Source organism: Crinia signifera, chromosome 19 (assembly GCF_055691185.1).
Source record: "Crinia signifera chromosome 19, ASM5569118v1, whole genome shotgun sequence".
Classification (NCBI taxonomy): Eukaryota; Metazoa; Chordata; class Amphibia; order Anura; family Myobatrachidae; genus Crinia; species Crinia signifera.
The window spans coordinates 105,429,631-105,454,806 of record NC_139226.1 but is presented as its reverse complement, the minus strand read 5'-3'; the positions used below and the strand labels follow the sequence as shown (position 1 = coordinate 105,454,806).

Below are 25,176 nucleotides of genomic sequence, written 5' to 3'. Positions count from 1 at the left end.
GGCAGATGTAATATGTGCAGAGAGAATTAGATTTGGGTGGAGTTTTACTTCAAAGTAAGATCTACTGTATATTGCAGTGTAGAAATAAAGCAGTCAGTATTTACCCTGCACAGAAACAAAATAACTCACCCAAATCCAAATCTCTCTGCACATGTTGGGGGAACTTTACTAAAGGAAATTTGTAAAAAATAGGTGTATTTGTATCCAGAAATACACTTATTTTTGACATTTACTATCCCGAAAATACGGCAATTCGTATTCGTATTGATGCGCTATTAATACGAATATGAATTGCCATATTTTCACTATAGTAAATGTAAAAAATAAGTGTATTTCTGGATACAAATACACCTATTTTTTACAAATTTTCTTTAGTAAATTTTTCCCGTTATATCTGCCCCCCCCCCCCCCCCCCTGCAGTGCTTGTGGATTTATCCATTTAAGAAGGAATTTGCCTTGCGAGAGAACCAGCATAAGACCCTACTGTATGTGTGTAGGCCCTATTCCAATGAAGTTGCTGTTTTCTAATCTTTAGCTGCCTGGCTGAGTTGATGACATATTCACTAACCTGAAGCCAGCATTGGGGTATTTAAAAAATAAATAAAAAAAAGTGGTTCAAATGGAAAAGCTGCAGTGGTGTCTGTATAATTTACAACTACTGTACTAACAGGAAAACATAATCGCTATTCTTTGGGCATGTAGAACGTTATCCTATTGAACCAGCCGGACGCTACTTAGGGTAATTGGCCCAAAGCAGCTGTATGTATTTGGAGTATGTCGCTCTCCAAACTGAACAAATATAAAAACATTTTTCTAGAAGTCTAAGTGAAGCAGAACAGGACAATATAAACAATATGCAGTCAGAATCAAAATGCACATTTAATACTAGACTAGTTAAAAGACTCTCAAAATGACGGCTTCTGCAATGTACTTTAACTTGTGCCCGTTGATGCAATAGAGTTAATGACCATCTAACATCTATGTTTGGTTTGTCATCAGTTCCATAAGAATGAATGCAGGGCTTCCTTTGGTGATAAATTTGCAATGTAGGTTGTATGATCCAAGCGATTTGCTGGATCTCCAGAAAATGTGAAAGCTGCAAGATAGTAACACCAAAACACGTCACAAATCTGCACTTGTAGCTGATTGCGTCACAAGGACTTCTGTGAATACAGTTATCATCTGGCTTTGCCGTTTCCTGGAGTTGCATCACTTCAAACCATACTTGGGTGGGATGTAATCTGGGATCATGGCTGTCGATCCCCGCCGACAGCCATGATCCTGGCCCGTTTGCAGTCAGATCGACCGCATAACGACAGACGGGATTCAATGTCCCGCAATGGGCGCAATGGGGGCGTGGCCGTGAAAATGGCAGTGGATTGTCGATCTGTGGCCTGGACCACGACAATCCACGACCGTTATCAGCACAACGGGCCAGACAGTTTCTGAAGTCAGGCCTGTTCTGCCGTGATCCCGCATCAATGCTGTCGTTAATGACAGCATTGAATAGGGAGCTGCCGCTATTTCCCACGTCGGAAATAGCGGTGGCACATTGCATACCCCCTTAGACGGGATAAAGTCAACCTACGATACGCTGTAAATCCAACTCTACCTGCTTCAAGGCTTTGTGAACCTTTTGACACATGTCTTTCAAACGGACAATTTAAATCTTAGTACTGCAGTAATTCCTATTCCACAGACTTTTATGCCCATTATCAGTTGGTAGATGTACCCATGGTTAATTCATTGGTTTTATTTTATTATATTTATATGGCTGTGTCCATGTTTATTCATTCATTTTTTATTAAATGTATATTTTATTATACACTATATGCATATATTTTATTTTATCCTAATGAGGCTTGACTTTAGTGCTGTTATTATTATGTTTCTATATTTCTTGAGAGTAGGTCTATTGCTTGTGAGTAGGTCTATTTGCTTACATTGCTTGTGATGTTTAGTGCACAGGTTCTTAAAGTAGGTCCTCAGGACCCCACACAGTGCATGAGTTGCAAGTCTCCTCACAGAATCAAGTGAAATAATTAGCTCCACCTGTGGATCTTTTACAATGTGTAGTCAGTAATGAGTGCATCTGTTGGGTGATCTTGAAACCGTGAACTTTGTGGGGTGCTGCGGACCGAGTTTGAGAACCACTGGACTAGCGTATATCCTAACATTTAAACAAGCAACATTAAAATAAAATATTCCCCCTCATTGATCCGTTCAACCCTACTTCAGCCAAAGCGCTGCCAGTGTGACGCAAATTCTATCCCTTTTGAGGTATGCAAAATTCAGGACAGCGGGGAAGTTGAGAAGTACAGTAAGGCTCTCAGGTCAAAAAACTTTTACTAGTCTTTGTTGATGTGCGTTATACACAATATGATCACTGTATTTTATGTCTGTGCTAACAATGCATGTGAGACAAACATCTATTCTAAAGGCTGTACAGCAAGTCTGACTGAGCCAGCTAATACTGTGCTGCATTACAATGCATATAATTAATTATGAAACAAGTAGTTCGATATTATTCTGCACCTTTTTAGATGTTTGCGGAACCTGAAAGGGGTGACATTACTTGACTGTTCTCTCAAGAAGGGGGGTCTCTCAGTAGTGTGTCCATCTCAGTTGCCTGGAGGCAAGATAAATATTGGTGCACCTTATATAAATATATGTATGCACAGCACCTTATATAAATATATGTATGCATGCGTGTGTATGTCAGGCTTGCCTACCCTCCCGGAATGTCCGGGAGCCTCCCGAAAATCGGGTCCGCTTCCCGGGAAGGTGGGCAAGTCTCCCACTTTTTGTTCACAGCCCCCGCTCTCCCGTTGCCCGCTGGATTAATTAGCACAAATCACGGGTCTGCAGTGAGGGGGCGGGGCTTAAATGATGCAATTGCTGCATTTTGAGTTATTTAAGCCCGCCCCCTCTCCGCGGCCCGCAAATCACAGAGTTTTCTGGCATGGGGGGCAGGGCAGAGTGATATCAGCCTTGTCCCGCCCCCCCCCCCCCCCTGATGTGTTTCCTCTCCGGGCTTCTCCCGGAGAGGTGAAAGTTAAAGTAGGCAAGTATGGTGTATGTATGTATGTATGTATGATCTCTATATTATGTTTAAATGTGATGTCTATAGCCCTGCTAGGAGGGGGAGTCAGCCACAGAAGCAATATTGACAGCTTTCAATGAACTGATTCAAACTTGCAGGGCAGGAGAGGTGCCCCCTTGAGAGCAGGAGATCGGAGGCAGATGACTCCATTGCCTCCCAGAGTTACGCCTCTGGGGCTTCTCTCATTTATAGGTTCAGGAACAAAAAACCCTTACATACAACTGTAGTTTGTTTAAGGTGCCCACACACAGATAGATATTTTGACCAATCCAATGTCTATTCAATTTCCCTTGAAATCCAGAACACTCCTGATTATGCCCACACTTTGAGTAAACGATTAGAGGGTTATATGGGTCATTTAGCGACCCATCATAAGGCCCCCTTACACTTGTCCAACTTATTGTCCAACAAGTTGGACCTGATTGACTTGAGATTTATCCTATGTGCAGGAGGATCAATCACTTGCAATCTCTTGGTTATACCCAATGGCACGGGATTGTGCAATGGGTCCTACTGTACACATCAGGCACATAAGATTTTGTCAAATAATTTGACCCAATCCACCTGCATTGGGTCAAATCTGACAAAATCTCAAAAGTAGAGGGGGGTGTTTTCAAGGAGCAAACCAAAAGACAAATGTGCCTTTTTGGGCGCACTCTTTGTTATATGAATTCGATATGATTATTGCATTAAAACATAACTTTTAATGGTCTTTTTACACTAAAATATTAGGAGCATTTGTCAATTTATAATCAGTCATTTAATACATTTTCAGTTGACTGTCAATCGAGAATCACACACAACATTTAGATAGGACATAAACAAACATTCAAGGACATGCTAGACTCATAGCTTGTCTTGATCTGCAAGCATCAAATCATGAAATTACTGAAAGCAGAAGTCCCACCAAATGGTGAACTGACAATTTGTCACTGGGACTCACTCTTTTCAAAACACTCTCTCATCCATCCAGCCCGTAGTGTCTCCCTGCAATACTAAAAAGCACCAGGGTGACTCACCAAGCTGAATTGGAAAGCAGAAGTGACCTGTACCATAACTCCCATTCAACAACCAACCTGGTACTCTCATTCAACACCAAGTCCAAAAGGTTACCTACACACCCCAATACAGGCCAGAATCCAGCAGTACCTATAGGGGGCCAGTTCACCAGCCAGAGAGGAGACTCCTGGCGAACAAACTGGTTGGTAACTTAGACGGGTGATTGAACAGCAGATACACAGGAGCCACCGGTTGTAGGAGTACTTTCCACAGGGGACTATTCCTTCCAGTTTCATTCACCGGATAGGGACACTTTTTTCTATTTGAGCACAAGATTTAGCAGCTAGCATTATATCACAATCTATGAGCATGAGAGATTGTCTGAGCTGAAGTGGCTGAGCCATCTGTTGATACTTTGCTGAGGCAATTGAAATATAAAACAATAAAATATAAAATAAAAAAGTGCGAATGGATACATTGTTGCACATCAACACAAGCTATGAGTCTAGCATGTCCTTGAATGTTTGTTTATGTCCTATCTAAATGTTGTGTGTGATTCTCGATTGACAGTCAACTGAAAATGTATTAAATGACTGATTATAAATTGACGAATGCTCCTAATATTTTAGTGTAAGAAGACCATTAAAAGTTATGTTTTAATGCAATAATCATATCGAATTCATATAACAAAGAGTGCGCCCAAAAAGGCACATTTGTCTTTTGGTTTGCTCCTTGCAAACACCCCCCTCTACTCAGTTACAAATACTGAATGTGTTGGGCGCACCACCAATCCAAGACTACCATCATTTAATAGAGTAGTCCAATATATTGGTTATCCTGATGCTTCTCGTATAATGTAAAATAACTATGTACTGAGTCTGTGCGGATCCACACCCCCTTTCCTTTGCAAAATCTCAAAAGTGTAAGGGGCCCTTAACCCTGCAAATCATATACCACATCATTGCCACCTCGTTCATCATGCATATTCACGGAACAATGTGGCCATATTGCGCACAATAGGTTGTTCCATCTGCTGAAGGCAGATCCGGCCCTAGGCATAGGCAATTTAGGCAATTATGTAGCCCTAGGGCATTTGGATTGCCTAGGGGCGCACCACGCCTAGCTTAAGGGCCTGCCGCTGGCGGAGGTTTGGGGCACCTGCTCTGGTTGGCTACCGCAATTGGAGCTCAGCTTTAATTGGGCAGCTCATTAAGCCAATAGCAGGGAAAAGCATGAGGGGACAGTTACTGGCAGGTATTCAATGCAGCGAGGGGGTTAAACAGCGAGGATTGCAAAAAACCAGCGATCCTCGCTGTTTAACCCCCGCGCCGGCCGCTCGCTCTATTCAATGTTCGGAGGAAATCCTTGTCGTCACAGTACGGCGTGAATTCCCCAAAACAGCGAGACCCGCGGCTAGTGCAGAAAACTTGCTGTATTTAGCCGCGAGTCTCGCTGCTTCTGGAGCCGCATACGCCAATTCCCCCTCACTCAAAAAATGGAGCGAGGGGGAATTGGTGTATGCGGGGGCTAGGGTGACCAACTCATCCCTTTAGTCTGGGACACATATTAATTACACAGGTTCTGTGGCAGTTTAAAACCAGGTGAAATGGAGTCTTGAGGTGTGGCAGTTTAAAACCAGGTGAAAGCCAGCCACAGAACCTGTTTAATTAATATGTGTCCCGGATTAAAGGGATGAGTTGGTCACCCTAGCGGGGGCTGCGTTGAATACTGACAGGGTGAATGGTGACAGCGGGCAGGAAGCTCTGGTCGCTGTTACCGCTCGCCCACAGCATTGAATACCCCCCACTGTATGTGTGCCACGCTGCACGGCTTCTCCAGGCCTGGACAGCAGAGCACTCAGTGCAGAGCGCAGAGCAGAGCAGGCTGTCACAGGAAGTGGGGATGCAGGAAGTCCCTACATCCAACTTCTTCCTGCTACAGCTACTACCAGACACCAGACATGTGAGTAGTGTTGTGCAGAATGCTGCTGTGATGTGAGGGAGGGGAGGGGTGGGGTGTTCATCTGTGAGTAGGCTGTGACCGGAGTGAGTGCAGTTGAATGTACATGTGTGAGTGGGCTGTGATGTGAGTGCAAGGGTGGGGGGGGTACATCTGTGAGTGTGTGTGTAGGGGGTGTACATGTGTGAGTAGGCTGTGATGGAAGAGCAGGGGTGGAGTGTACATGTGTGGGTAAGGCTATGGCTGAGTGCAGGGGTTATGTATGTGTGTGACCAAGGATGTGACTAAGTGCAAAGAACAGTATAGATTTTTAAATTATATGTCCCCAGTCATACTGAGGAAGCAGAGGTCAGCTTCTTGTTAGCAGGCAGTTCCCAAAGTATCCACATCTCCTCCGATGACTCACTTTACAATTAGGGCAGCTGCGTAGCCGCTGACTCCATACCTGCCCTGGATCCTCCTGCTGCTGCGGCCCTCACACATTGACACCCTGAAGTTCACCCTGCGATTGATTAAGCGAGTGCCGGGGAGCCTTGTACCCATCCTACCCACCTAAACATCCCATCCAACTCCTGCTGTGTGTGAACCCCTCTTCCCCTGTGTGTATATTTGTGTGTTACACCTTGTACACCCTTAGCCCCCTCAGTGTTTTGACAACCTTTAACCCCCCCTTCACTGTGCGTGTGTGGATTAGTGTATTTGTTATCTGTGGGAGGGGGTAAATTGCATTTTTATTGTATTTTTTCACTGCCCTTTCCCTCCCCACCCATATAGTCTCTCCATGGCTTCCAGTCATCATCCACCAATTCCTCTGGTCACAGCCTGTCACCTCACACCCTTTGCCCCCCTGGTCAAAGCCTGTCACCTCACACCCTGTCACTGTTGATAAAAATATATACACACACCTCTGTCCCATGGTCACAGCCTGTCACCCCACACTGTGGGGTGACGGGCTGCAACCAGTGAGTAGACAGTGTGGGGTGACAGGCTGTGACTTTGAGACAGACTTTGTGGGGTGACAGGCTTTGACTAGTGGGTCAAAGGGTGTGAGGTGACGGGCTGTGACCATTGGGAAGACTGTGGGGTGACGGGCTGTTACCAGTGGGTAGACAATCTTCCCACTGGTCACAGCCCATCACCCCACACCCTTTGCCCCCCTGGTCAAAGCCTGTCATCCCACAAAGTGTGTCTCACAGTCACAGCCTGTCACTGTTGATAAAAATATATACACACCTCTGTCCCATAGTCACAGCCTGTCACCCCACACTGTCTACCCACTGCTCACAGCCCTTCACTCCAGAACCTCTGTCCCCCAGTCCCAGTCTATCTCCCCATAACCTCTGTTCTCCAGCCTGTTACCACACAAACTTTTAAATGTGTTTTTATGTGGATCGTTTTTTATTTTTGTGTTTGTATTTTCAGTGGATCTGATATTTTTATAGATCAAGCTTTTTTTAGTGGATCTGATTTTTTTTTATTTTATGTAGATCTGCCTTTTTTCAACATACAGTACTGGGTGTTTAGGAGAATCAGACATTTCTCAATGTTATTTTTCAATGTAACTACGTGAATATGGCTTTTTCAAAGTATTTTTATATGGCTCTGTCTTTATATTTTTTTAGTGGATCTGGATTTTTTGTGTCTTTTAGTGGATCTGGCTTTTTCAGTGTTCTTGCGGGTATGGTATTTTCAATGTATTTTTTATTTAGAACTATCATCTTTAAAGTAGGCCAGAGGTTTTAACCTTGCATGGACATAGATGACTTATTTCAATCAAATTAGCTGTGGTACTATCAGGACATATGCATGGAAATCTTTAATACCTGGACTGCAATGGAGGAGTTTGGTAAATTTTGATGGGACCTGTTGCAGTGGTGTCATCAGTTCAAATGAAAGGTGATGAACTCAGTCATCACTCTTCAAGTCGATGGCCCCTTACTACTGTATGTCTAACTCTCCATCTAGCCTCTGCTGGCTGTGTACAGCATGCTGGGAGGGGGAATGGGATTATCTGGTAGGGGCACCAAGTAAAGTCTTGCCTAGGGCAACAAATTGCTTAGGGCCGGCTCTGGCTGAAGGTATCAGAAAGCTTGATGAATGACCCGCGGGCACCATTGAATTGTGATCATGACACAGTAAGTTTTTAAATGATTGATCATTCCGATCTTACCGTGTGTGGGCACGTTTAGTCGTTGGCCTAGGTCAGGCATGTCCAAATTATGTCCCTCCAGCTGTTGGGAAACTACAAGTCCCATCATGCCTTGCCACAGTTTTGCTATTAGGAAATGCCAAAAATATGGCAAGGCATGCTGGGATGTGTATTTTCAAAACAGCTGGAGGGCCACAGTTTGGACATGCCTGGCTTAGGTAATAAACCCTTTGAGTCTGGTCTGAGGGGGATTCAATCCTGACTGTGATCCTTCTCACATTTATTTCTATGTGCTTTCCATATACATAATAGACTTGATAAATAGATACTTCCACCTTGTTACATTGTGGTTGCTGGGCTGTTAGGAAGTTACTGCAATTTACCAATAATCACAGTTACCATGGCGGAATAACCTCTAAATACCACAACTGTTCACGCTGCCTCTCCTCTCCCATCCCAGGGCTCTTTCTGGCTGTTAAGTGGTTAGGGATCTGAATGCTGTTGTCTGTTTAATTGCATATATAAACTTCATGGACAATTTGTGTGGTTTCAAAATGACTCATTAAAATAGATTGTAACCCCTTATGTCCACTATTATTCTCACTGGAAATACATACTAATACCAGGCAGATTCCGAGTTCACTTTGAAGGGCGTATTTATGAAAAACTGTGGGCAGACCCCAAAATGAAAAATCATTATCATCTCATATTGCAGAAATAATGATATTTTTATGGAGAATGTACCAATTTAAGACGCTGAGTTAAGGGCTTTGATTGTTGCTGGATCTAGCACAGTTCAAAATTCCAAACTAACTGCTACCAACTGCCATTCTAAACAGTCTCACTGGCAGTTGGTGCCCTATTTGAATTTTTAACTGTGTTGCAGCCCCAGTTCTGGAGCCACCAATAGCTTTCCCCTTAGATCAGTAACACCTGGCTGGACCGCTGCATATGTGCGGATATCCAGTTGTATAAGCATTTAGCATTGCCAACATTCCAGCCCACTGGAGAGTTATTGCAAGTTCGCTTTCCAACAGGGTCACCCAATTAAAGGTACGGTGCTAAGTAGTTTTCCTATTAGCCTAGGCATGCAAGATCCGCAAAGCTATTCTTTGGGACCTTGTTATATATTATTCCCATATCTATGGAGAAGGCTGATGAGAGGACTGGCAACCGGAAAGCAGGAGATATTTCCGATCTTTGTGGCTTTCTACTTTGGTACATTGAATGGATACTGTATTTAATTCTGCACTTAAAAATGCGGAAACAGTAGCTTCAAAGATTGTATCAGACAGAATTACTTGATTAATAAGTCCTATTGTAGTGTCCTACACATACTTACACATGGGGGCAGGGGGTGCCATTGCTATAGGGAAAAGGTCTCAAGGGGTTTCGAGTCCAGGTCATTTAGATGTCTACCAAGTTCCCAAAGCTGACTGTAACTTGGGTCTGGCCCATTGTGAAAAATGTGACTCCTCAGCACTCATACAGGAAGTGACTTCTGTCTCTCCCCCTCAGGTAAGTTCTACACTGGTATGATCCATATCCCTAGCTCCTGATTTACACTCACAGGTACAGCTGTACTAGCCAATGACCACCACACTGTCAGAGAATAGGTGTCTCCTTGATTTGAGCAACTGTGTCTAGAAGAAATGGGGTCTAAGCCCCCTTTAAATGTTGCTATGGGATCCACAGAACTCAATCTATGCCCCAGTACTTACCTACTCTCCTGGAAGGTCCAGAATAACTCAAACATTTCTGCAAAATTTCCCTTATGAAGAGGTCATGGAGAAATACTGTAGCCAGACGAAGTTGGCTCATCAAAATTCACATAATAATCATTTAGGGTACTTACATTTCAATGCAATAAAGTAATTTCTTCCATTGTTTCCTAGAACCTCATGCTGACACCTAAAGTCACAGTCATGGGAGGAAATGTAATCTGGTGAGAGAATCAGAAAGTGAGAGATTTGGTAAGAAATCTCCAGTTTGTTTTAAAGCGGCAATCATTTATATGGCAAAATCAAAGTGGTTTTGCGGTGTAAATGAATGCCTCTTTAAAAAAAAAAAAAGCAGATTTTTTTTTTACCAAATCTCTTACTTTTTAATTCTGTCACCCTATTACATTTCACCCACGGTTTCTCATTTCTGCTCTTATAAATTACAATTTGCCAGTACTATTCTGGTTTCCTCTGCTGAGGCACCATTGCTACCTCAGTCCACCCTCAGCTTTAGCATTGAATCACACTACCCATCTGGTTCACAAAGTGCTTGCACACCTGCAGGCAGAAGGTCTAGAGCAGGGGTGGCCAAACCTGTCCTCAAGATCTACCAACAGTGCACGTTTTCCAGGCAACCTGTGGATCTATAGTAGAATTGAATGCAGCATGTTTGAAAATGTGACAGTTAGTAATGACTACAGCTGTGCACCAGCCAGGTAATCTGGAAAACGTGGACCGTTGGTAGATCTCAAAGACCGGTTTGGCCACCCCTGGTCTAGAGTAAAGGACAGAGAATTCGGTGAACATGGAAAGCCAATGGCTAAGAGCAAGGCAGCAGTATTGGGCCAGCATACATATGGGGCCAGCATAGTTGGTTGCCCTGGATATACATACACGTAGACGGATTTCTTGTAGCGGCTGCATAATAAACAATTATTGATTAGTTATATCCCTTTTGTGTCAGATTAATGAGACCAGTTGTTGGGAGCATACTTTTCTATAGTGACATAGCATCGTCAGACATTTTAACCCTTTAACTACCAACAGTACACGCAGCACATGTTTTTGGTATTTCCTTAAAAAAAACAATATTAAAATGTGATCCAGCAAATGATTTAACCCAAACCTGGATTTCGTTGCCGATACCTTACCCACCTTTCTGTAGTTTTTTAGAGTTTTCATCAATCCAAAAAAAGAGGTTGGCAAACTCGCAGTCACATATCCATGGGTTACCCTCCAAGCGTATAGTCCGAAGGGATGGCAGCGAATCCAGGACACTCACACTCAAACTTTGTAAGTTATTGTCATTCAATTCCAGCACTTGGAGAGCGTCCAAGTTTTCAAAGGCATCTTCGTGCACCTCGGACAGATTGTTGTTCCCCAGGCTTAACTTTATCAGCTTCCCGGCCGATTTAAAAATCCCGGCATCGAGCTGCGTCAGGTTGTTGTAACTTAAATCCAGAAAGACCAGTCTGCTGGAACTGCTGAAGGTGCCCTCTTCCAGAGAGGTCAACGAGTTGTTCCGAAGATCCAGATACACCAGATCGGCGTAAAACAAGAACAGATCACCGGGGATCGACTGTATGTGGTTGTTGGCTGCCAGGAGTTTCCGTATATCCAACGGGAATAGGTTCGGAAGGCTTGGAAGTCCTTGGTCCCTGCAGTCTATTGTGTGGTAGTCCAAACATGTACAAACTGAAGGGCAAAGAAGACCTAGAGGTAAAATGAGCAAACAGCAAAAGCAAAAGAGTGAAATGTAGCAGAGGAAACATGGCAACATGGTAAAGGATTTAAAGCAGAGAGTGGGACTAGGAGAGAGACATTGTGCATAGCTGAGCAGTGATGCCCAGTACTTGTGTGTGTGAGTGTATCCCAGAGATCACATAACATCATAGATCAGATAGCAGCAGACTTGGGGGAGGGGAAACAAACGGGGAATGTTCTATGCATGGAAAATACATCTCCACTATTGTCAAAATGCAGCCTCCGCCTGTGCTTCGCTGCTGGTCAGATCTGGCTGTTCTCTGCATCTTGTTACTGCTAGAATAAAAATCACATCTCCCTTCTTGCCGCTGCTCTACACAACTAAATCTCACATCTGCATATATGTGCAACATAGGATCACTTGTGCCAACATTCAGGGTAATATTACAGGAGTGGAAATAAATGCAGGACTGAACTGCCTCCAGCACTGACACCGTATGAATGGAGACTAGAGGAATGCTGGACTCCAGTCTCCATTTAATTCAGTACTGATTCAGTAAAGATTCAGGGGCATTTTTATTAAGCTTGTTTTTTCACGAAGGTGGGATTTTCAGCATGATTTCTGTAACTAGTCTATTTAACCAACCTGATTGCAGGTGATATCAGGGGGACATCTCCAGTGCTATGCGGATTTTTCTGGGTAAATTTTATTTGCAGTTTTTTTTAGGGAAATCGAAGTCACTGATTGAATGTGTATATATGGGAGGGTGACGCAGAGAACTGTGGGTAATATGGTCAGATTACTGCAAATGCTAACAAACTGGGCAATGTTGAAGATGGAGACCGAGATATCTTTCCAATCATATATATTGAAGGTGTGTGTTTGTGATGATGATTTCTCAGGGTCATTGGCGAAACGCAGAAACAATTGTTCATACACGCTATGCGATAAAAAGACTGAACATCCGATTATTGGCAAATTGGTCCAATAGGTATATACTGTACAGAATACTTAGCTGTCGGCAATTACAATAGAGCAATTTTCCTACCTGATCTGGCAACAGTACACACTGTTTGGTGTGAAATGGCCATTTGAAAATACCGGGTCCAGCAACCCAGCATTCCGGCCCAGGTAAAAGAAGGGTTCTGCCCGGGTCGCTGGGCAATGTGAACGAGTAACCCCTGTCGAGCATCCTGGGTCCCTTTCACTTCTATGGAGGAGGCAGCAACATCTCCTTAGTGCTCACTCCTCCCTCACCCCTGTCTGACGCGCCACCGCTACACCACCCCCCGGATGATGTCAGCGACCCGGCAATAAGCCGGGTCACTGAGAGCCCCAGTCAGCGCAAATGCCGGGTCACTCCCATGATGGACCCGAGACCAAATCACGAGTGCGACCCGGCTTTTGCGATGTGAAAGCAGCATAAGTTTCCTTTATGCCTACACAAGACAATGGGCCTCATTCGTGTTTGTACACCAATTTTCCAGGCCACACCAAAAAATGAAAAGAGTCACCCATCAGAGCATCACACAGTCATTCACAATTGCGTACACATTCGCAGCCTACAGTATATGCAAAAAAGACAAACATCCAGCTTAAGTCATGTTTTTGACCAGGTATTTTAAAACGTTTCTAAAAACGGGTCTGCCAGCTAAAACCCCTTTCACACCGCATGTCTTTAAATGGTATTTCAATGCAGTTTTTTTTCCTTCACAACACTGAACCCGTTTTAACCCATAGAAAAGAGTGGATGAAAAAAAATGGGTCTGAAACGGGTAGGATGCTGCTTTATTACCGTTTAGAAATACCAGTACAATAGAACAGGGAAATTCACTCTGCACCTTTCAGACTGCACAACTTACCGTTTTAAATCGGTAAAAAAAATGGCAAAATAACGGGTAAAAAGTGCGGTCTGAAAGGGTATCACTGATCACCTAATAATCGGTTGACCGTAGTCAGCTTAACACTGCAGGCTCCTTTCTTTTTAGACAAACATACATAAAATCAGTGTAAGTTTGACGAAATAGAGCAAATATATCTTTCATTTTGATAGCATCTACAGAAGAGTAGCGCAGCCAAGAAGTGTGAGTGCGTGCGTGATGCCTGATGTGTTCTGTGATGCAGAGCGATGTTTGGCCTTGTGCATTGTATAGAAGTAGCGCAGCTGTGAGACATGCTCCCAAGCACACAGGGGCTTAGCTGGAGATGTGCAATTTGCCTTCATTCTGAGAGAGATAGGAGACAGCAGAGCTGCAGAGAATGAGACTGAAATCCAGCGAGAGATCTGACAGCCTGTGTGAGCCAGAGCGAGTGTTCTGACTACCCAATGAGGATGGTGCACAGTAACGCTACTGATCTGTATGTATGACTGATGCCGAGACTGTGGGTGCTAGCTCATAGGTTCCCCCTTGTCGTTTAAAGGCTGTAAATATCTTTATCCTAATTGCATTTGACATAGAGTAAGAGACAGTCGTAATCGGAGGGTGAATGCCAGCGAGAAGGTTGTTGTGTGTCAGCAAGGGAAGAAATTCATCCAGCCTGGAATAACAGGGTCAAAGGGGTGTTACGCGCAGCATTACTCTAAGGCTGCTCTGTGGAATACAAAGCAGTGTGTGAGAGAGAGGGAGAGGAATGATCCCACGACTAACACCCTTGCGGCATGATTCAGACCTGCTCCCTAGGCTACGTATATTCGCAGGTAAATGCTGCCCTGCCGAAAGCAATCATTCGCTCACCATTGAATGATTTTTCCAGCCTTCGGTCACAAAAGTACATGTACATGTATACTTACTTTTTTAGATGTCCGCTTTCCGCTGAATTGGGAACCTTTAGGTATAATCTTAACCCTATTTGAATGCTAGTTCTTAGTAATGATCCTTGTGTCTATCCGCAAGCAGGTTTAAAATTGCTCGACTGTCTTAAGGCCCCTACATACGCAGAGATGTGTGCCAGAGATACATAACGGGAGATTCAGCACAAGAGATTTCACTCTTGTGACTCATTTCAGACAATGAGCCACATACAGAGAGATTTGTGTCAGAGATTCATAATGGGAGATTCAGCACGGGAGATTTCAAATCTGTCACAGAAAGTGAAGTAAAACACTGCACTTCATCACAAAAATGTTATTATTACTGAACACGTCTTCTTTAATAAGTATTCTTTCACTTCCCCTAATATGCTACCCCCCCCCAAAAAAAAAATTAAATCATGGTGGCTAGTGGTTCCCCCTGAACAGAATGCAAACCCATATGCAAACTATTAAACGTTGGTGGTACAGTGGGAGCTGACAAAAAAATACTTACCAAGTCCGGGGTCCAGCGTCTCATCCTCTGTCATACAGACAATAATTTTGTAAAAAAAAATGGCATGGGGTCCCCCCCCCCAGGCATGACCAGCCCCGGGCTTTTTGAGTGGTCCTGGTTCCCAAAATCCAGAGGACAAAGTGCGTGGGGTCCCCCGGATCTTGGGGACCAGCACCAGGCTCTTGAGCTGGCCCTGGTTTCCAAAATACGGGGGACAAAATGAATAGGGGTCCCCCATATTTTGGAGACCAGCACCAGGCTCAACTAGCAGGGGGTGTAATGCCATAGCCAGGGGACACGCTTGATGGTGTCCCGTGGCCAAAGCATTACCCACCCTAACTAGTCAGCCCAGGCCGGGAGTTTTTGGGGAGGTGGGGACCCCCCAAATAAGGGGGTCCCCCCTCTCCAGGGCACCCCAGGCCTGGGCTGCAGCCCGGGGCTATCCCCTGCACCCCTGGGCGGTGGGTGCAGGGTTGATAGCTTATTTAACAGTAATATTGTCTTTTACAGTAGGACTACAGGTCCCAGCAAGCCTGCCCCACATGCTGGCACTTGGGAGAACCACAGGTACCAGCATGTGGGGCATTAAAGGCCCGCCGGTACCTATAGCCCCCCTGTAAAGGAAATATTAAAATAAAACAACAAACACTGGTTTTAAATGTTTTATTTAATAAAAACACAAACACAGAGTTTTTAGTATTTTATTAAACTGCATCTGGTCTTCACCTGGGGGCAGCGGCCCCCTAAGCTCTTTTGCATGGCCGCCGCCTCCCAGGGCTTCTGCCTCTTCATCTGTGTTCTTCACCTGGGGGGCGGCGGCCTTTTAAGCTCTTTTGCATGGCCGCCGCCTCCCAGGGCTTCTGCCTCTTCATCTGTGTTCTTCACCTGGGGGGCGGCGGCCTTTTAAGCTCTTTTGCATTGGCCGCGCCTCCCAGGACTTCAGGAGCTCTTCACTCCTCCTCCGCCGTCGGACTGACTGCCCCGACCCTGTCTCGAGCTGGCTAATATAGCCAGCTCTAGGGGGCGGGGCAATGACGCGGCGAGCCGTGATTGGCTGGCCGCGGCCATTTTGAAATTTGAATTTTTTTTTTTTTTTTTTAACATCTCCGTGACCCGTCCCGATGCCGCCGCGCTGCCGCCGAGAGGAGAGGTGAGGTGGGGGTGGCGATGGGTGCTCCTGCTGGTGGGGGAGGGAGGTCAGGGGTGGCGGCGGTGCGGGGTGCGGCGGTTCTGCGGTGCGGGGTGCGGCGGTTCTGCGGCGTCCGCAGTCGCTCAGTCCTGCTCATCTGCCCGCAGCCACACATGCGGGAGATGAGCAGGAGCTTTCTGAGCGACTGCTCTGAATTGTACAGCCCGTCCGTTCTGAATCTTGGACAGATTCAGAACGGCGGGTGCGCGCATGTAAATCGCTGTGTGGGCTATATACACAGCGATTTACATGCATCTTCAGGCATTTTCTGAGCGATTAGTTAGAATCGCTCAGAAAATGCCTGAATATCGTGCTGTATGTGGGGGCCATTAAGGCCCCTACATACGCAGAGATGTGTGCCAGAGATACATAACGGGAGATTCAGCACAAGAGATTTCACTCTTGTGACTCATTTCAGACAATGAGCCACATACAGAGAGATTTGTGTCAGAGATTCATAATGGGAGATTCAGCACGGGAGATTTCAAATCTGTCACAGAAAGTGAAGTAAAACACTGCACTTCATCACAAAAATGTTATTATTACTGAACACGTCTTCTTTAATAAGTATTCTTTCACTTCCCCTAATATGCTACCCCCCCCCCAAAAAAAAAATTAAATCATGGTGGCTAGTGGTTCCCCCTGAACAGAATGCAAACCCATATGCAAACTATTAAACGTTGGTGGTACAGTGGGAGCTGACAAAAAAATACTTACCAAGTCCGGGGTCCAGCGTCTCATCCTCTGTCATACAGACAATAATTTTGTAAAAAAAAATGGCATGGGGTCCCCCCCCCCAGGCATGACCAGCCCCGGGCTTTTTGAGTGGTCCTGGTTCCCAAAATCCAGAGGACAAAGTGCGTGGGGTCCCCCGGATCTTGGGGACCAGCACCAGGCTCTTGAGCTGGCCCTGGTTTCCAAAATACGGGGGACAAAATGAATAGGGGTCCCCCATATTTTGGAGACCAGCACCAGGCTCAACTAGCAGGGGGTGTAATGCCATAGCCAGGGGACACGCTTGATGGTGTCCCGTGGCCAAAGCATTACCCACCCTAACTAGTCAGCCCAGGCCGGGAGTTTTTGGGGAGGTGGGGACCCCCCAAATAAGGGGGTCCCCCCTCTCCAGGGCACCCCAGGCCTGGGCTGCAGCCCGGGGCTATCCCCTGCACCCCTGGGCGGTGGGTGCAGGGTTGATAGCTTATTTAACAGTAATATTGTCTTTTACAGTAGGACTACAGGTCCCAGCAAGCCTGCCCCACATGCTGGCACTTGGGAGAACCACAGGTACCAGCATGTGGGGCATTAAAGGCCCGCCGGTACCTTTAGCCCCCCTGTAAAGGAAATATTAAAATAAAACAACAAACACTGGTTTTAAATGTTTTATTTAATAAAAACACAAACACAGAGTTTTTAGTATTTTATTAAACTGCATCTGGTCTTCACCTGGGGGCAGCGGCCCCCTAAGCTCTTTTGCATGGCCGCCGCCTCCCAGGGCTTCTGCCTCTTCATCTGTGTTCTTCACCTGGGGGGCGGCGGCCTTTTAAGCTCTTTTGCATGGCCGCCGCCTCCCAGGGCTTCTGCCTCTTCATCTGTGTTCTTCACCTGGGGGGCGGCGGCCTTTTAAGCTCTTTTGCATTGGCCGCGCCTCCCAGGACTTCAGGAGCTCTTCACTCCTCCTCCGCCGTCGGACTGACTGCCCCGACCCTGTCTCGAGCTGGCTAATATAGCCAGCTCTAGGGGGCGGGGCAATGACGCGGCGAGCCGTGATTGGCTGGCCGCGGCCATTTTGAAATTTGAATTTTTTTTTTTTTTTTTTAACATCTCCGTGACCCGTCCCGATGCCGCCGCGCTGCCGCCGAGAGGAGAGGTGAGGTGGGGGTGGCGATGGGTGCTCCTGCTGGTGGGGGAGGGAGGTCAGGGGTGGCGGCGGTGCGGGGTGCGGCGGTTCTGCGGTGCGGGGTGCGGCGGTTCTGCGGCGTCCGCAGTCGCTCAGTCCTGCTCATCTGCCCGCAGCCACACATGCGGGAGATGAGCAGGAGCTTTCTGAGCGACTGCTCTGAATTGTACAGCCCGTCCGTTCTGAATCTTGGACAGATTCAGAACGGCGGGTGCGCGCATGTAAATCGCTGTGTGGGCTATATACACAGCGATTTACATGCATCTTCAGGCATTTTCTGAGCGATTAGTTAGAATCGCTCAGAAAATGCCTGAATATCGTGCTGTATGTGGGGGCCATTACCCTCCACCACCTCTGCTGGAAGGCTGTTCCATTTATCTGCTACCCTTTCTGTGCCAGTCCTGGCTGATTAAAAAATCAGGGAATAAAACATGTAAGTATACTGGAACTTGTGTCATTAAAGGGCCCGCTGGGACTTGTAGTCCCACAACAGTACAAATAGTTAACTAAACACACATTGACACAATTAAAGTATTTATTTATTGACAGTTTCTTATATGGCGCACACATATTCCGCAGCGTTTTACAGAGTATATTTGAACATTCACATCAGTCCCTGCCCCAGTACGGTACACGTACACACAGGCATTCTAGGGTTAATTTTGTTGGGAGCCAATTAGCCTACAGTACCCGGAGTAAACCCACACAAGGACAGGGAGAATATACAAACTCCGCACAGTTAGAGCCATGGTTGGAATATAACCCATGACCTCAGTGCTGTGAGGCAGTAATGCTAACCATTACACCGTACTTTATTAGTTGCAAAGCCCATACATACATATACTTACCTACCTTGACACATATGTAGGTATCTGTTCATCCACTGGTCCAGTATTAATCCATATGGGTACCTGTGGAATGAAACCATACTCACCAGGGTCCTCCGCCAGTGTTCATCACGTTCTCTTCGTTCCATGTAGGCATCCCGGGTACTTGGCATAACAAAAAAAATGGCAGGATGAGAACCCTTTACGAACAGTGTAGAGCAGAAGAAAGCTTTGGTTACTTTCTGCGGCTTCACCCCAAATAGCGCTATTGGCCGCCTAGCAGCCAATCGGGAGTCGCTAGGCTGCCAATAGCGCTATTCAGGGGAGGAGCCACAGAAAGTAAACAAAGTTTTCTGCGGCTCTACTCAGTTTGTCAAGGGATCGTGACCCTTACCATTGTGCTGGTGTGTCACGCACTTTGTGTTTCCTTCAGCCGCGATCCATGGCGATATATTCCCTGTGTCCCTCTGGTCTCCGTTTGGCATCCCATACCAATTCCACACTGGCCCATCGCTGTATGGGTGCCGCCATGACACCTGCAGTCAGCTGACAGGCTGAACCAATTGCTCTGCTCGCTGACCTGAACTCTGACCTGCACACCTGATCTCTGGACCAAGGTGTACACAGGTAATTCCTGGTTCTGATTGCTGTTACTGCTTGCAGCCAATCACATCCAAGCAAGGGGAATATAAGCAAGGCTCCCAGCATTCCCAATTGCCTTGAACAACTGTTCTGTTCCCTGTGTGCTGGTCTCCAGTGTCAGAGTGCCTAGGCTCCAGGCTATCCTGTGCTCCAGCTTTATAATAACACCTGTGACCTGCTGCTGCTACAGTATTGCTGCTGGTTAACCCACCACCTATCAGTTTGCCTTCTGCTTATTTCATCCCAGCGGTCGAGTGCATCCAGCCATCACCAGCAGAGGTCACCACTGACTCCCAGGCCAGCTACCTCTTATTGGCTCCCAGGCCAGCCTTCCACCATTGGCTCCCAGGCCAACTAATTGCTATTGTGAGAAGTCAGTGACTAACACCATCTGTGTCCTGATAATCGAGAATCATCAAAGGTTCAAACTTCCTAAACTGTCGACATCCCTCTCCGGCTCCCAGGCCGTCAACATTCCTCTCTGGCCTCCAGGCTGTTGACATCCTTCTCCAGCTTCCAGGCTGTTGGCATTCCTATCCGGCCATCGACATCCCTCACTGGCTCGCAGGTCGTCAATAAGCATCTCTGGCTCCCAGGCTTTCAACAGGCATCTCCGGCTCTCAGGCCGTCTATACCTATCTCCGGCTCCCAGGCTGTCGACCATGGTCACCGGCTCCCAGGCCATCAACACTCACCTCCAGCTCCCAGGCCTCTGATACTTACCTCCAGCTCCCAGGCCATCAGCAACCACCCCAGGGTTCCAGGATGATGACTATTAACACTTTCAGTTTCCAGACTGACAATCATTGAACTAAGACTTTCTCAAGACTTCCTGTATACATTCCCCAGAGTCCTCTTTCACCAGTCAGCTTGTTCCAGGACATGGGGCTGTGACCTGCTTGTCGGGCACAGCCAGGGCTGGACTGGCCATCTGGCACTTCTGGCAAATGCCAGAAGGACCGATGGCCTTGTGGGCCGATTTTGTGCAGCCAGATGTGTGCCATTTAATTGTTTGGCTGTGGAGTGCAGAGTTCAGAATGCGCCAGTACATAGAGAGAGGTTGCCTAGGTACAATACCTACTGTACACCGTCCCTTGCTGAGCGATGAATGGTGGAGGCAGTCAGGTGATCGCATACCCGTAAGTGGGGGCTCCATTGTACAGCACCAGGAACTACAGTGGTCTGTGTTCTGGAGGGAGCTGTGCTGCGGTGCACACTTGCCGGTGGTTGGCGGCTACTGATCTGGACCAGCTGCTGGTGGGTACGGTGAGTGGGGGCGTGTTCCAACTGGGAGTGGGGTGTAGGTGGGCTCATTTAATGTGTATTTAAATGTTGATTTGTATGTGTACCTTGTCTGTCCTTGAAAACGGGGGTGCTTGGCCCCGAAACGCCGTAGGATTAAAGGCTTTTATTTTTCACTACTCATGGTTCAGTCTGTTTGAGTGCCGCCCTCTCCGCTCTATATTACTGACCGGGCTGGTCTTGGATGGCACCGCAGCATCATATGGCAGTACATTGAGTGCCGGTCCCTGCTACTTTTATATATATATATATATATATATATATATATATATATATATATGTTATATTTTTACATACTTACCTGTCCCCTGGTGGGTCCACGATGGTCCCTCGGTGTCCATCCAGCTTCATCTTTGGCATCTCCAGCGGTCCCAGGAGTGCATTGCGCGAGTTCCCAGGCGCGTCGGTGACGTCACCGACGCGCCTGGGAACACGTGCAATGCACTCCTGGGACCGCCCCCCCTTCCTCCCATGATCCGCACCCCCTCCCACAATTCGTGGACTCCCGCGACCCCCCCTTCCCGTGATTCACAGCACCCCTCCCACGATTCGCGAACTCCCATGACCCCCCCGCAATTCGCGGACCCCCACGACCCCCCCATCCATCGCAGACCCCCACGACCCCCCATCCATCAATTCGCGCCCCCCCCCCTTGATTCACGAACCCCCACAACCCCCCTCCCGCAATTCGCGGACCCCGCACCCCCCTTCCCGCGATTCATGCCCCTCCCGCGATTCACGGATCCCCGCGCCCCCCCCTTGATTCATGGACCCCCACAACCCCCCCTTCCGCAAATTTGCGGACCCCGCGACCCCCCCTTCCCATAACTCACGCCCCCCGCGCCCCCCTCACTTGATTCACAGCACCCCGTGCCCCCCCTTCCCGCGATTCACGGCACCCCCGCACCCCCTTCCGCGTTTCATGGATCCCCGCGACCCCCCCTCCCGCGATTTACGGACCCCCACAACCCCCCCTCCCGCAATTTGTGGACCCCCCTTCCCTCGATCCGCGCCCCCCTCCCGCGATTTGTGGACCTCCCCCCCCGCGATTCCCGGACCCCCGCTCTCCCTTTCCCGCAATTTGCGGACCCACCCGGCCCCTTTACCGCAATTTCCTATCCCCCAGCGGACCCCGCGACCCCGCTCTCGCATTTCACGGAACCCCGTGAGAATGGTGGATCCTGTCCCGCCACAAGAAGGTGCTGCCCCTAGATGGGAAATCCGGCCCTGGCTGCCGCGCTGCAGGTTCCCCCACTGGCAGAAGCCAGAAGTATCCCCACGGTCCTCTGCACCAGCGCCACAACTTTTATCAATGTCTTGCCCACATACCACTATTATACAGCCTCCTGCTGTCATGCACCCTCACTCCCACCCAGTGGGAGGAGACGCTCACCCACTGCCAGGAGCTGCATACTGTCCCCCACCCTCCTCCAGTTCTAGGGATGCCCATCGACCATCAATGATTTCAAATCATCTATGGTTTATGGCCGATGTTGAATACTTTTGCCATCGATGTGGGAGGACCAGATGGTTTCTGCTTCTGCTCTCCTCACAGATGGCTGGCAGAGCCTGCCCTGCCTCTCTCAGCCGTGGCAGCACGTGTGGGCGGCAGACCAGGCAGCGCTTGCTCCTGTGTCCCCGCCGCTCAGTATTAGCCCCCCTCTTGGCGGCAGCGTCCGCCAGATTAATCTCCTCCTGTCCGGCGGTGCGCTCTGTGAGCAGGTACCCACCCAGCTCGCCGCGGGACCTCAAAAGAGCTTCCGGCGCAGTTACGCCACTGCCGTGCGGGGCGCGGGGAGTGCACATGGTTGCACAAGCTCCGGTCCCCGCTCCCTCGCCCAGCTCCCCCGGACCCTCCTCTTTCAGCGCACAAGCGCCTGTCCCCCTCCCCAGTCCCCTAGCGGCGTGCATTACATGTTACCGCCCGGCGGCCGGGGGGGGACACATTACCCCTCTAATCCCGGTCCCAGGGTTCCCAGCAACATGGGTGCTGGGTCAGTACCCAGGGCCTCCACTCCTGGGGGGGACCCTTATGTCCCAGCTATACAGGGTGGATCCAGGTCGCCTAGACATAAGGGCGTCCTGGATCCGTTTCAGGGCATGTACCCTGCGGGTAGTGGAGCTCTGCCTCCCCCTGCTGGCACCTTTGCAGCAGTGCTCCCTCAGGGCCCAATCCGTTTACACTTTGGGGGTCTCCCTCCTAGTCAGGGCACCCCAGTTTCACATATGCCCCCAGCAGGGACCTCTCATTTACAGCGCCCACATCTGCCCCCTCCCAGGTTAGACGGGGCATGGTCACAGCCTCAGAGGGGCAAGCCTTACCAGGGATCCCCAGCAGGGTTATTACCATGGGTCATTTCCCCGTTTCCCACCATTCCCAGGGCAGCAGGTTTCCCAGCGGGGCCCATCCCGCACAGGCGTCCCAGGGCCCGCATACGCCATATGCGTCTCAGCAGTACTGGGGGTACCCCAACACTGCAGGCCAAGGGCACCCAGGTTTTCAGTCCAGGGGTACGGGCATGCAGTACCCCGGCCATTACGGGTCGGGCTGGTCATCCCCCCCCCCCCCAACATCTCCTTCTGCCACCATGGCAACCGGGAACATCCGGGGGGTTTTCACCAGCCCTTCCACACTACCTCCAGCTCCCAGTACCCACTGGCCCCGCCTACTAGCAGCGCTACTGTTTCTTCGGCCTCTGCTTCCCAGCCCCAAGGGGAGGCCAGGTTACCAGGGGTATCTGGTGCATCGCTAACCTTTGTTACTTCTCCCGAGGTCTCGACGATACAGCAGCAGGCAGCCACAGAGGCGAGCGTCCTCCCAGTGATAACAGCACCGAGGTCGCGGCAACGGTGGGACATCGGTGTCGAATAGGCCGCAGACATCACGGGGACTCGGGAGGCGGTTGACCCGTCCGATACTGGGCTTATCGGTTGCCAGGAGGGCAGCCGCGGAAGTGGATCATCATTCTGGAGAGAACATTACGGCAGGTGCCGCAGGCGCTGAAGTGTGGTCGACAGGCGAACAGGCAACAACGGCGATCGCTTCTCCAGGCAGCTGCAGCAGGGGCGTCGCATGAGGCCAGGTCTCGGGAGGCTGTCGACTTTCCGGGTGATGGTGAGCATGATGATTATGATACCTCTAAGTCTTTTCTGGGCCATTCCTATGCCGGCTGCGAGGAGTCAGGAACCATTAGACGCCCCCGCAGGTTTGCCAAGCTTAGCGCGCGCAGTTGCACAGCAAGCAGGGGAAGGGGTTAGCGGGCTAGCAAGACTAAATCCTTCGCTGAGTCCCAGCTTTCTTCTGACATGGTCCATCGCAGCGACACTGCAGGGTCCAGGGGCCTCATATGGGCACAAAGGGTAAAATAGCCAAGGGGGAGTTCGGGGATGTTTCAAGTTGCTAGCAACATGTAACTGATTTCGACAAGGCCAAGAAATCGGCCGGTGTCGGTGGAAACTCATATCGGAGTTTTCACCCTAGCTTAAGCAGTTCCTTATATTCCATCTGGCTATTTTAACCATAGACTCAAGGAGCGCAACAGCGTTAGGCGGTGCATTTTCCTTGGGCACAGGTTTTTCTCGCTTACAAGGGTGCGGCTCGGAGGGATTAGGACGAGAAATTTCGTCTGACCCACGCCGACACACGGGTTACGCCCGCGGGTCTTAAGCGCGTCAGGATATGATTGCGGGGCATGGGTTAAGGCCACGCTATTTCTGAGTACCATCCCGAGAAGCCATTTTTCCCCCGGCAAGTAGGGTACGAAGCCAGCCAGGGGCTACAGCGGGTAGGGGCTACATGGTTAGGCTGTCCCGGGAGATACGCTACGACCTGGTCGCCTGGTCTCCATTTCTGGTGGACTTTAATGGGGAGCTTCTTTGGACCGCAGAGCCTTCGCCTACGGCCAGGCTTCAGTTATTTACGCAGGCCCCGGGGTCCTCGGGTTTCGGGGCATTTTTTCAGGGCGAATGGCGCGCACCCCTATGGCCTCAATCATGGATTGGGAGGGGTTTCACGGCCAATTTGCTGCTATTAGAGTTCTTTCCCATCGTTGTAGCGGTGGGATGGTGGGCTCATATGTTGGCAAGCCAGACGGGAAGTTATGGTGATATAACCTAGGAGGGGTACACACCACTAACAACCAGGGCACCTTTTTCTCCCCTGACACTGCTCAGACATTTGGTATTACGCTGCTTGCAGGGCAACATACATTTCATGGCGCAGCACGTTACAGGGGTCGACCATGGCATCGCCGATGCCCTGTCGCGGTTCTACTTTGCGAAGTTTCGCGAGTTGGTGCCGATCGCTTGGGTTCACTTATCCATGTCCTGTAGGGCAGATCGTAGAGCAGACATGGGTGGATTACCTTGCCATCCCTGG

The 25,176-nt window shown here is 48.6% G+C and overlaps 1 protein-coding gene across 1 annotated transcript in view; it reads right to left on the bottom strand.

Annotated features, from left to right (window-relative positions):
* LRRC38 (leucine rich repeat containing 38) overlaps positions 1-12,216 on the bottom strand; it is a 56,080-nt gene extending 43,864 nt beyond the window's left edge. Inside the window, exon 1 of the mRNA XM_083163084.1 lies at positions 11,087-12,216. Within this exon, the coding sequence (XP_083019210.1) occupies positions 11,087-11,711 (625 nt within the window). The 5' untranslated portion in view covers positions 11,712-12,216. The remainder of the gene's footprint in view (positions 1-11,086) is intronic.
* Positions 12,217-25,176: the final 12,960 nt, after the last annotated feature.